The following is a 12,739-nucleotide window of genomic DNA, read 5'->3' on the forward strand; positions in this document are numbered from 1 at the left end:
GTCCTAAAGGCACCTTGTTATTGTGCAATTTTAACAATTTTTAAATAATAACCGGATTACCGCCCGATCGTAGCTGAGATAGGCTCCAGCGCCCCCCGCGACCCCGAAGGGAATAAGCGGTAGAAAATGGATGGATGGATGGACGTAATAGCCACTCGAAAACTAGTGCGCTAACCACTAGATGACAACTCGCATGCTAATTCCTAGCCGGCAACTAGCGCATTAATCACTAGCTGGCAATGAGCGTGTTAATCGCTAGTTGACAACTCGCATGTTAATCGCTAGCTGACAACTAGAATGCTAATCTCTACTAATCATCAGCTGGCAGCTGAGCTCTAATCACTAGCTGACAACTAACACATTAATCATTAGCTGGCAATTAGCATTGTGGAAGTTGCGTCCTCTGAGTCCTACTGTCAGACACGGCACAGGAGCAAAGCGTGCAGGTTTTAACAAGGTTTTAATGATAATGTTTCAACAAAAGTTTTCTCTCCAGTAGAACGTTACTTTTCAGTCACGTCCGTATCCTCTCTCCCCTCCTGCTCCCGGCCGCTTACTGTTAAAGACAACAGATGATTAGATTAACACGTACTTCCTGTAAAATCTAATCACCTGCCTGTTGTGTCTCGCTGTCAGCACTGCCACGCCCCCGTCTGATGGTGCTCTGTCCTCAGCACCATGGACAGAGGCGGTGACCTTTGCTCCTGCAGACAGCGCTGGCCCCATCTCCCTCCACGAGCATATTAATCTTTACTTTAGCTGGCAACTAGAGTGCTAATCTGTAGCTGGCAAATAGAGTGCTAATCGTCAGATGGCAGCTACAGTGCTAATCCCTAGCTGACAACTAGCGAGCTGATTGCTAGCTAACAATGAGCGCGCCAATCCCTAGCTGACCACTACCGCGCCAATCGCCAGCTGACAACTAGTGCGTTAATTGCGAGTTGACAATCAACATGCTAATCGTTAGCTGGCAACTAGAGTGCCAATCGGTAGCTATCTTAAATGCTCACATGAATATAGTGATATAATTATTTATTTTAGTTATATTATTTATTCCTATTCATCTACATGACAGTCTGTTGGCTCAATGTTCATATGTATTTAAAGACATTTACATTTGTGGAAACATAGCGGGGGTGGTAAATACGAAAAAATATATTGAAAAAAAATTACCAGAGGTTATACTCTGAAGCAGGGGTGTCAAACGTACGATCCGGCCCGCAAACATGTTCTATCTGGCCTGTGGGATGAGTTTGCTAAGAATAAAAATAAGCCAAAATTTTTGAATGAAAGACACCGCTGTTCTAAATGTGTCCACTAGATGCCGCAATAGCAATTATTTGTATCTGTGATTTGATTATATTATTTTATTATCTTGATAAATTGAAAATTAACACCAATGAGTTGACTGATGAACATTATCACATCATTTATTCAGAAAGTAAATAACGACAAAAAAGATAGAATACTATTAACCGCAACATGTAAGTGTAAAAAAACAAAAAAACATGATATGTACATTTTCAGAATGTGCTTGTTCTATTTTTAAACAAAGAAAACAATCGGAAGTTGTCCTTATTTTTAAGTTATCGTGCCGTGATTTTACCAGTCCGGCCCACTTAGGAGTAGATTTTTCTCCATGTGGCCCCCGATCTAAAATTACTTTGACACCCCTGCTCTAAAAAGTATATCCAAGTTTCACTTCAGTGTGTTATCTGTTGAAAAGTTATGATAAAATGGCTGCTGTAGCTTTAGATGTGCACTACTTTTGTGTAAATACTGTGTCTCCAACTTGAGTGGCAAAATACCAGGAGCCAGAAATGTTCTCTTTTATTTCTTCAGGTTATTTGGTTGGCGGTCATGTGATGCGTCTCTGCCGCGGCCATGACGAGAGCCTGACCATCCCTGGTGCAGACAAGAGTGAGGAGGAGCAGAGGTACTGTGAGACATTTTAGTCCATCCCCGGCTCGAGAGTTGTTTTGTAGAAGACTAATGAGAAACCCTGAGCATGCTAAGTGGCTAATCGAAGAGGATAAATGGGCCCTGTCTTTGTAATGCGCTGCGGCTTTGTGCTGTCACCAGTAGTAAAAATGACAGTATGATACTGCACAAGCGATCAATGAGGATTCCACCTTAGTCTCACCTTATGCAATTTTTGTTTACTGAGGGATTCATTGCTGGTGGGAAATCTAAATTAGATGAGCTTTGAAATTAAAACATTCATACTAAGACATTAAACTAATTTGGAGTTGGGTCCCAGCATGATTTGGAATAGGTGGGACACGAGAGGCCAGCATGGATGTGCGTAAATGTGAGCGTTCTTTTTGCAAGTTATTAATGATAGCCACCACCTTGCGGCAGGGTAGGCTCAAATCAGTCCTTAAAGTCAAAGTACACTTGCTCATGCACAACATACCGTAGATGTGTCATGTACCGGTACAGTAACTGTTGTGACTGTTCCTCCAGCTGGTTAAAAACAACAAAGAACATTCTGCTTGACAGTAGAGTGCTCCAGGGGAAGGGGAAGAATGGGTAATCAGTCCGAACCCTACAGGGCCCAGTGTGATCCCCCCTTTTATATTAATATACAGGACTGTCTCAGAAAATTTTAATATTGTGATAAAGTCCTTTATTTCCTGTAATGCAACTAAAAACATGGACATGTCATAGATTCTGGATTCATTACACATCAACTGAAATATTGCAAGCCTTTTATTATTTTAATATTGCTGATTATGGCATACAGCTTAAGAAAACTCAAAAATCCCATTTCAAAAAATTAGAAAAGTTCCTCAGACCAAGTAAAAAATAAAGATTTATAACAGCAAAACAAAATCAAACATTTGAAAATGTCAATTAATGCACTCAGTACTTGGTTGGGAATCCCTTTGCACGGATTACTGCACCAATGCGGCGTGGCATGGAGGCAATCAGCCTGTGGCATTGCTGAGGTGTTATGGATGCCCAGGATGCTTCAATAGCGGCCTTTAGCTCATTTGCATTATTGGGTCTGGTGTCTTTCAGCTTCTTCTTCACAATACCCCAGTTGGCAGGCCAATCGAGGACAGTAATGCCATGGTCAGTACGCCAGTTACTGGTGGTTTTGGCACTGCTGGATCATGCTGGAAAATGAAATCATCATCTCCATAGATCTTTTCAATAGATGGAAGCATGTAGCCGTATTCCCATGGCCAAGTCACTTCTGAACTCAAGACAACGGAAGAAGCGTCTGACTTGGGCTATGGAAAAGAAGCACTGGACAGTTGCAGAGTGGTCCAGAGTCCTGTTTTCAGGCGAAAGCAAGTTTTGTATTTCATTTGGAAGACAAGGCGCTAGAGTCCGGAGGAAGGCTGGATTGGAGCAAAATCCAAGTTGCTTGAAATCCAGTGTGAAGTTCCCACAGTCAGCAATGGTTTGGAGCCATGTCAGCTGCTGGTGTTGGTCCACTGTGTTTCATCAAGTCCAGAGTCAATGCAGCTGTGTACCAAGAGATTTTAGAGCACTACATGCTTCCATCTGTTGAAAAGCTCTATGGAGATGATGATTTCATTTTCCAGCATGATCCAGCAGTGCCAAAACCACCAGTAACTGGTGTACTGACCATGGCATTACTGTCCTCGATTGGCCTGCCAACTCCCCTGACCTGAACCCCATAGAGAATTTGTGGAGTATTGTGAAGAAGAAGCTGGACACCAGACTCAATAATGCAAATGAGCTAAAGGCCGCTATTGAAGCATCCTGGGCATCCATAACACCTCAGCAATGCCACAGGCTGATTGCCTCCATGCCACGCCGCATTGGTGCAGTAATCCGTGCAAAAGGATTCCCAACCAAGTACTGAGTGCATTAATTGACATTTTCAAATGTTTGATTTTGTTTTGCTGTTATAAATCTTTATTTTTTACTTGGTCTGAGGAAATAGTCTAATTTTTTGAGATGGGATTTTTGAGTTTTCTTAAGCTGTATGCCATAATCAGCAATATTAAAATAATAAAAGGCTTGCAATATTTCAGTTGATGTGTAATGAATCCAGAATGTATGACATGTCCGTGTTTTTAGTTGCATTACAGAAAATAAAGGACTTTGTCACAATATTCTAATTTTCTGAGACAGTCCTATACACATAATCATAATAGTAGTCATTAATACAAAACTGATTGTACTGTGCGCCTACCAGTGTTAAAACATGTTGCTACCCAGAGCCTTGTATAGAGAGAGTATGGCCAACTCGGACCAAACATGGCGCTCTGTAGTCACATGAGGGGCTTTTGACCAATCAGAGAGTATGGCCAGACGATTTTCTAAATGATTGGTCGAAAGCCCCTCACATGACTACAGGGCGCCATGTTTGGTCCCCAAATTGAAACCGAGTTGGCCATACTCTCTATTAGGGTTGTCCCGATACCAATATTTTGGTACCAGTACCAAAATGTATTTCAGTACTTTTCGATAGTTTTCTAAATAAAGGGGACCACAAAAAATTGCATTATTGGCTTTATTTTAACAAAAAATCTTACGGTACAATAAACATGTTTCTTATTGCAATTTTGTCCTTAAATAAAATAGTGAACATAGTAGACAACTTGTCTTGTAGTAGTAAGTAAGCAAACAAAGGCTTTTAATTTAGCTGCTGACGTATGCAGTAACATATTGTGTCATTTATCATTCTATTATTTTGTTAACATTATTAAGGACAAGTGGTAAAAAATGAATTATTAATCTACTTGTTCATTTACTGTTAATATCTGCTTACTTTCTCTTTTAACATGTTCTATCTACACTTTTGTTAAAATGTAATAATCACTTATTGGGGCGGTATAGCTCGGTTGGTAGAGTGGCCGTACCAGCAACTTGAGGGTTGCAGGTTCGATCCCCGCTTCCGCCATCCTAGTCACAGCTGTTGTGTCCTTGGGCAAGACACTTTACCCACATGCTCCCAGTGCCACCCACACTGGTTTAAATGTAACTTAGATATTGGGTTTCACTATGTAAAGCGCTTTGAGTCACTATAGAAAAAGCGCTATATAAATATAATTCACTTCACTTGACTTATTCTTCTGTTGTTTGACACTTTACATTAGTTTTGGATGACACCACAAATTTGGGTATCGATCCAATACCAAGTAGTTACAGGATCATACATTGGTCATATTCAAAGTCCTCATGTGTCCAGGGAATATTTCCTGAGTTTATAAACATAAAGTATTTTTTTTTTAAAAACGAAAGAAGATTTTGTGTTGCTAAAAAATATAGATGTAATCATAGTAGTATCGACTAGATCATTACAGTGGATGTTAAGTGTAGATCCACCCATGGCGTTTGTATACATTGTGACGCCGGTGAGCTACGGTGCGTAGTGAAGCATGTTTAGCTATTCCTCGTCCTGCAGGGATGATACTTGTAAGAAACGTACTTTATTTGTCGCCATGGAGGCGAGGATTAGTGATTTAGAAGTAGCTACAACACTGCAGACTGCAGATGGAGTTTAGCCGCTAGCTAGCTAGCCATGTCTTAAAGCACCTCCTCCTGAGGGCGTTTCAGTGTTATAACTTCACCTTTATCTTTAGTTTTTAAGTCAAAATGCATCCGTTCTCCCTTTTCTGTCTACACACCTTGTCTGCTTGTAAGTACTCCGTGATTGTGCGCTGCCGAACATGCTCCTCTGCTTGTAAACCAGCAATGACACGACGTGACGGGGGTGGGGGACTTTTTAGAGGTGGTATAGTACCGAATATGATTCATTAGTATCGCGGTACTATACTAATACCAGTCCTTCAGTACAACCCTACTCTCTATACACGGCTCTGTTGCTACCTTTAGTATACCGGTAATCCAGTGATTCTCAAAGTGTAGTACGCAGGCTCCATCTAGTGGTAGGTTAAAAAAAAATCACTTGATTAAAGTACAGTGTTTTATTTACCTATATCGAAACAGTGTTACTGTTCAAACTGTGTAATGTTACAGTGGCCATAAATGTTAGTATTATTTTTTTAAATAGAACCTCTGCCTTGTTTTTATTGAATACTTAGTTAGGCCCACTAAGCTACTGTTATTTAATGTTGGTCATTATGTGTAATTTTGCTGCCTCTTGGCCAGGACTCCCTTGAAAAAGAGGTTTTCAATCTCAATGGGATTTTTTCCCGGTTAAATAATGGTAAAAAAAACAACAATATGGTGATACATGGAGAGCCAAGTCTTTTCTGAAGTGGTACTTGGTGAAAAAAGTTTGACAACTGGTATATTCCAGCCATTGATTACATGAAAACAACTACAAAAGTACTCAGGGCCCAGCAAAGGTCTGCACTCTCCATCTCCCAGTAGTACAGAATTCTTGCATCCTCAAGAAGAGGTATTGGTATATAATCAAAATTCCTGACCTATAAGAAAATATGTATGTTTATTAGGAATGTTCCGATCCGATATTTGGATCGGATCGGCCGCCGATATTTGCAAAAAAATGCGTATCGGCAAGGCATGGGAAAATGCCGATCCAGATCTAGTTAAAAAAAAAAACTACGCTCCGTGTTTTCCAACGCACCTATTTAAATAGTACATTCCACTTTTCTGCTGCTCCCTAATTTCCGTTCCGCATTTTCCAGCACACCTTCAACACATCCACAGGTCTGTGGATTCTCACGCAGTTGCTTTTAGCTGCTGGCATTACACGACAGGCTCTTTTCACTCTTTTCTGTGTCTGTGCTTCTCACAGACAGCAAGCGCACCTTCTTACACACGTCACATACTGTCACGTCATACGTCACATACGTATACGTCCTCCCCGAGCAGAGAGGTAGCAGCATGGCTAACGTTAGCTGTGATGCTAGCGCAGTCGTGTGACCCACGTTCTCTCTAAGGTGCGCGCTTGTGCAATTGCGCATTGTTTAAACATCCTCTGCGCATAGCAATTATATGCCACGCACAAAATCAAATAAAAAAATAAGCGCATAACAATTTTCGACACACGGACACGACAGAGAAAACAGTTTTCGTCATCATTGTTCAAATATTATAACGTCTGTCGAGACGCTTATCTCCGTTCGGTGCCACACGTTCACACCATAAAAATGCCGAGGCAAAAATTTCCAGATCAACACCGTATGAAAAAATTAGTGATTTTTTTAGTTGTGATTTCCTTCTCTGCATGAAAGTTTAAAAGTAGCATATATTAATGCAGTATGAAGAAGAATGTTTTAATGTAGACATGCAAGCCTTGAAAGAAAATGTTGAAAATCAAAACTACATTTCCTGCAAATGGATGCATTTCTACCCTATATTTTAACTTTAGATTTATTCTCATATCAAACTCTTTTGGCTGTCTTTTTGACACTTACACCCGGCGCCCCCCTCCACACCCTGGATTATAAATAATGTAAATAATTCAATGTGATTATCTTGTGTGATGACTGTATTATGATGATAGTATATATCTGATAGTATATATCTGTATCATGAATCAATTTACCCCGACTTAAACAAGTTGAAAAACTTATTCGGGTGTTACCATTTAGTGGTCAATTGTACGGAATATGTACTTCACTGTGCAACCTACTAATAAAAGTCTCAATCAATCAATCAAAACACATAGAATCATCATACTGCTGTGATTATATGCATCAAGTGTTCATTCAAGGCTAAGGCAAAATATCGAGATATATATCGTGTATCGCAATATGGCCTTTAAATATCGCAATATTAAAAAAAGGCCATATCGCCCAGCCCTAGTTTCAATGATGCCATTTCTGTTTGTCATGTATAATTTTGTCTATTTTGTGTTTATCCTTGAATAAACAGGTCAGTTTCTTGTTACCAACCATTGTGTATTATTCAAACTCACCTAATTCAGCTGGCTAGTTGTTTTCAACATGATTCTGACAACTAAGTAGGCTAAATAACTTTAAACTTTAATACATGCTCGGATAGGCCATTATCGGTCAGTATCGGTATCGGTCAGTATCTGTATCGGATCGGAAGTGCAAAAACAATATCGGTATCGGATCGGAAGTGCAAAAACCTGGATCGGGACATCCCTAATGTTTATATGTATGGATTCAATGACTCTATTAGTCAATACAATTAGTCATCAAATAAATAATTCAAACATTATCAATCCATGTAAAACACAGATGCATGTCATTTTGTCTTTCAAATAAACATGACATCAAGATCTATGGACTTAAAATAGTGCAATAGAGAAAAAATGCTGTCGATTGTGGCAATTTTTCGCCAAATATTGAAAATTCCTCTGTTCATTGAATGCACTATCGGCAGTAAAGAAGTTAAAGGGAAACTGCCCTTTTTTTGGAACTTTGCCTATCGTTTACAATCATTATGAAAGACATGACAGATGGATTTTTTCTTAACGCATTCTAAATATTAAATAAATTCGATCAAAAGTCCCATGGATGCCGTTCAATTCTGCCTATAGAGCCCCTAAAAAACATCCAAATACCTCCATTAGGGTTTTATATAAATGATGTACCGTAAGTATATATGTATGTAATGTAGGCACACTCATAATAACATTTCATATTTACCTATTTTGATCATTTTAAGCATACGTGGCACATTCATTTTCAAAACGCATCACGCTTGCTTTTTTTTCCCCTTCATCACTGATTATTATTCAATGCAGACTTTACGGGAGCCAACAAAGATAATAAAACATCACTTACTGTAAGAGGTTTGCTGTCATTAGAATGCCGACTGCTGGGATGTTAATGTATTACCATTTAGATGAAACATGTCTCATATTCCTCGCGAAGAAACGGAGTTGGGGAACAAGTGCTTTTCGTGTCATCCTCACTAGTTCCAGTTCTAAATGGCTGTCAAAGTGTTCCAACTTAATTGTCAGATTATATCTTCAGCGATCTTCTTTTCAGGAGGGAGGCATGATTTATGATCTACAAAAAAATCTCACAGGGAGCAGGAAAACAAGGAAGCAGCTGATCAGTAGATGATGTAAACATCGGCACAGAGGAATTGGTCACGGCGCCGCTATAAATAGTTTGTCTACGTTAGCGCTTATAATATTAATATCCACTGGTTAATATTGAAGTCACAAAATGTTAATAGAGTATTGTTGGTGCTTTTTGAATGGTTGTTTATCGGACTTTATGGGCGAAATAGGGAAGTTCGCATTGGCTCCGCTGTGAGCGGACTTTTATTTACGTTTATTTAATATTTAGAATGCATTAAAAAAAATCCATCCGAGATGTCTCTCATGATAGGCACATTTTTTTTAAAAGTGCAGTTTCCTTTTAAGAGTAACGGCAAATTGTGGACAGTGTGTGTACGCATCGATAGCCCGACTTAAGTAATGGCAAAAAAAAAATGGCCAAAGTAGAATTTGTTTTGCACTGTGATTTTATATCATTTGAAATACACTACTTTTTAAATTTTACCAGACACATGAGCAATGTTCCCTCTAAGGTGCGCGCCTGTGCAGTTGCGCACTGCTCAAGCGTCCTCTGCGCACGGCAAATCTATGCCACGCACAAAATCAAATAAAAAAATAAGCGCATAAAAATTTTCGACACGACACGGACACAACAGAGAAAACAGTTTTCGTCATCATTGTTCAAATATTGTAACGTCTGTCGAGACGCTTTGAGGACATGAATTCCATTGATCCCTTTACTGAGCAAAACTCTTTATTGTCGGCCATAAACACATTACCAACACATTAGTAAAAAAAATTATATCTAGCAAAACTGGTAATTTTCTGCAGTGCAAACCAGACGAAAAGCAACTTTGTTATATCAACAGCAGCCGCTCGCTCTTTCTCACTTGCGCCAACACATGCACATATGGCACTTAGCCAGTGATGCGTTTACAGCCACACAAAAAGTCGGACAACTCCAACACCACACATAAAGTGTAATTCCAGGTCATTACACTATGATTTACCAATCAAATGTGTGCTTATTCTAGTGTCATTTATTAGGAATCTTAATTTCTAAATATTAATCATAAAATGATGTTAGTATATTAAATAAATACTACTAAAAATATATTTTTTACAAACAGGAAGTTGCAGGAATGTACACATGATCCCCTGCTTACATCTCATTGTGCAACATGTGAATGTTTTAATGGGAACTAAATGCAATGTCTGAAAGGGGTACAAATTATTTCCAAAGCAGGACCTCCACCCAGACAAACAATACAAGTACACAGTTCATGAAAAACAGTATTTTTTGCTATTGTCATTGTAAGTGGGCCTAAACACTTATATTAGAAAATAACCTCATGGAAATGACTGCTGTCATTTGATTTTAATAATAAGAGAATGTTGTCTGTCTATCTGTGTTGGCCCTGCGATGAGGTGGGGACTTGTCCAGGGTGTACCACGCCTTCAGCCCGAATGCAGCTGAGATAGGCTCCAGCACCCCCGCAACCCTAAAAGGGACAAGCGGTAGAAAATGGATGGATGGATGGAGATTTAACTTGTTATTTAGTCAGGTTTGGGATAGGTGCGCTGCTGGTGTAGCCACAGGGTGCACTTCTGATGTTGCTCACGTGGTCTCCACTGAATGCTCAGGGAGTTTTTGCGTTTGCTCACACACATGAAAAATTAGAGGGAACATTGCACATGAGGTATATTTGTAAAAAGTATCAGTATCGGATTGGTATCCATACCAACCTGAATTTTACTCTGTATTGGATCAGAAAGAAAATCAGTGGTATCATTACGGCAAACTAATGATCGCGTGCAGGCAAAGCCGCAACCCACTAAGGAACTAATAACTATTATTGGATGCAGATGCGTTCAAAGTGTCCATGAAAATTAGGACTGAATACCTTTTTGAACAATCCCAAAATCAAATCAGTCGCTCCTTATCGCATTTCTGACATTTTCGGAAAGTTTCTTCCAAATCCACCGATAACTGTTTGCGTTATGTGGCCAACTAACAAACCCAGACGATTCCATCACCTCCTGGCAGAGGTAACAACTTTACCCTATATTTCAAACACTAGCACATAGGGCGGTGAATCTTTGGGCACCACACGATTCGATTAGATTCTTGGCAGTAACAATTCGATTTAAAGCGATTTTTGATTCAAAATCAATTATTTTTTAATAACATTGGGTGCCAGTTCCATGATTAACTACATTGCTGCATAAAAACAGCTATGATACATTTCTATAATACTTTTAAAAAAAATGGTTTGGTTTGATAAAATTCTACCCAAACATTTAATAAAGTCAAATACAAATAAGGCAACAAGAGAAGTATCCAGCACTTTTCTTTTCTAAAGTAAATCTGACAGGATATGATCATCTACATCAGGGGTGCACATTATGTCGATCGCGAGCTACCGGTCGATCGCGGAGGGTGTGTCAGTCGATCGCCAGCCAGGCATTAAAAAAATAGTTCTAAAAATGAGCGATCATAAATCTTCACTACGACGTCACTTGATTGACATTCACGGTATCCGAGGGTCTGCTACCAGCTCATTATTTTAAAAAAAATTACCGACAGGAAGGCGAGAAACACTTTTTCTTTCAACAGACTCTGGCGTCGTACCGGTCGTCAAAACTCCAAAGACCGACTGCACAGTTGCACAATAAAAGCTCTGCTTCATCCTGCCTGCGCTAACAAAATAAGAGCCTCAGAAAGCTGGCGTGCACAAGCTAGCAAGCTACGGAGTTTGCCGCCAATGTATTTCTTGTAAAGTGTATACAAAGGAGTACGGAAGCTGGACAAATAAGATGCCAAAAACCAACCACTTTCATGTGGTATTGGACAGAAAGGAGGACTTTTTTGCGGACGTTATCAGCCCCACTGTCTGATTACTATCAATGCAAGTCATCAGAATCAGGTAATACACCAACTTATATTCTTGTCTTCATGAAAGAAAGGAATCTACAGGTAAAAGCCAGTAAATTAGAATATTTTGAAAAACTTGATTTATTTCAGTAATTGCATTCAAAAGGTGTAACTTGTACATTATATTTATTCATTGCACACAGACTGATGCATTCAAATGTTTATTTCATTTAATTTTGATGATTTGAAGTGGCAACAAATGAAAATCCAAAATTCCGTGTGTCACAAAATTAGAATATTACTTAAGGCTAATACAAAAAAAGGGATTTTTAGAAATGTTGGCCAACTGAAAAGTATGAAAATGAAAAATATGAGCATGTACAATACTCAATACTTGGTTGGAGCTCCTTTTGCCTCAATTACTGCGTTAATGCGGCGTGGCATGGAGTCGATGAGTTTCTGGCACTGCTCAGGTGTTATGAGAGCCCAGGTTGCTCTGATAGTGGCCTTCAACTCTTCTGCGTTTTTGGGTCTGGCATTCTGCATCTTCCTTTTCACAATACCCCACAGATTTTTTATGGGGCTAAGGTCAGGGGAGTTGGCGGGCCAATTTAGAACAGAAATACCATGGTCCGTAAACCAGGCACGGGTAGATTTTGCGCTGTGTGCAGGCGCCAAGTCCTGTTGGAACTTGAAATCTCCATCTCCATAGAGCAGGTCAGCAGAGGGAAGCATGAAGTGCTCTAAAACTTGCTGATAGATGGCTGCGTTGACCCTGGATCTCAGGAAACAGAGTGGACCGACACCAGCAGATGACATGGCACCCCAAAACATCACTGATGGTGGAAACTTTACACTAGACTTCAGGCAACGTGGATCCTGTGCCTCTCCTGTCTTCCTCCAGACTCTGGGACCTCGAATTCCAAAGGAAATGCAAAATTTGCATGGTTGGGTGATGGTTTGGGGTG

At 39.7% G+C, this 12,739-nt stretch overlaps 1 protein-coding gene across 1 annotated transcript in view; it reads left to right on the forward strand.

The window, feature by feature from the left end:
• ryr3 (ryanodine receptor 3) overlaps positions 1 to 12,739 on the forward strand; it is a 307,276-nt gene that overhangs the window by 83,640 nt on the left and 210,897 nt on the right. Inside the window, exon 8 of the mRNA XM_061987153.2 lies at positions 1,843 to 1,936. Within this exon, the coding sequence (XP_061843137.2) occupies positions 1,843 to 1,936 (94 nt within the window). The remainder of the gene's footprint in view (positions 1 to 1,842; positions 1,937 to 12,739) is intronic.

Source organism: Nerophis lumbriciformis, linkage group LG26 (genome assembly GCF_033978685.3).
Source record: "Nerophis lumbriciformis linkage group LG26, RoL_Nlum_v2.1, whole genome shotgun sequence".
Lineage (NCBI taxonomy): Eukaryota > Metazoa > Chordata > Actinopteri > Syngnathiformes > Syngnathidae > Nerophis > Nerophis lumbriciformis.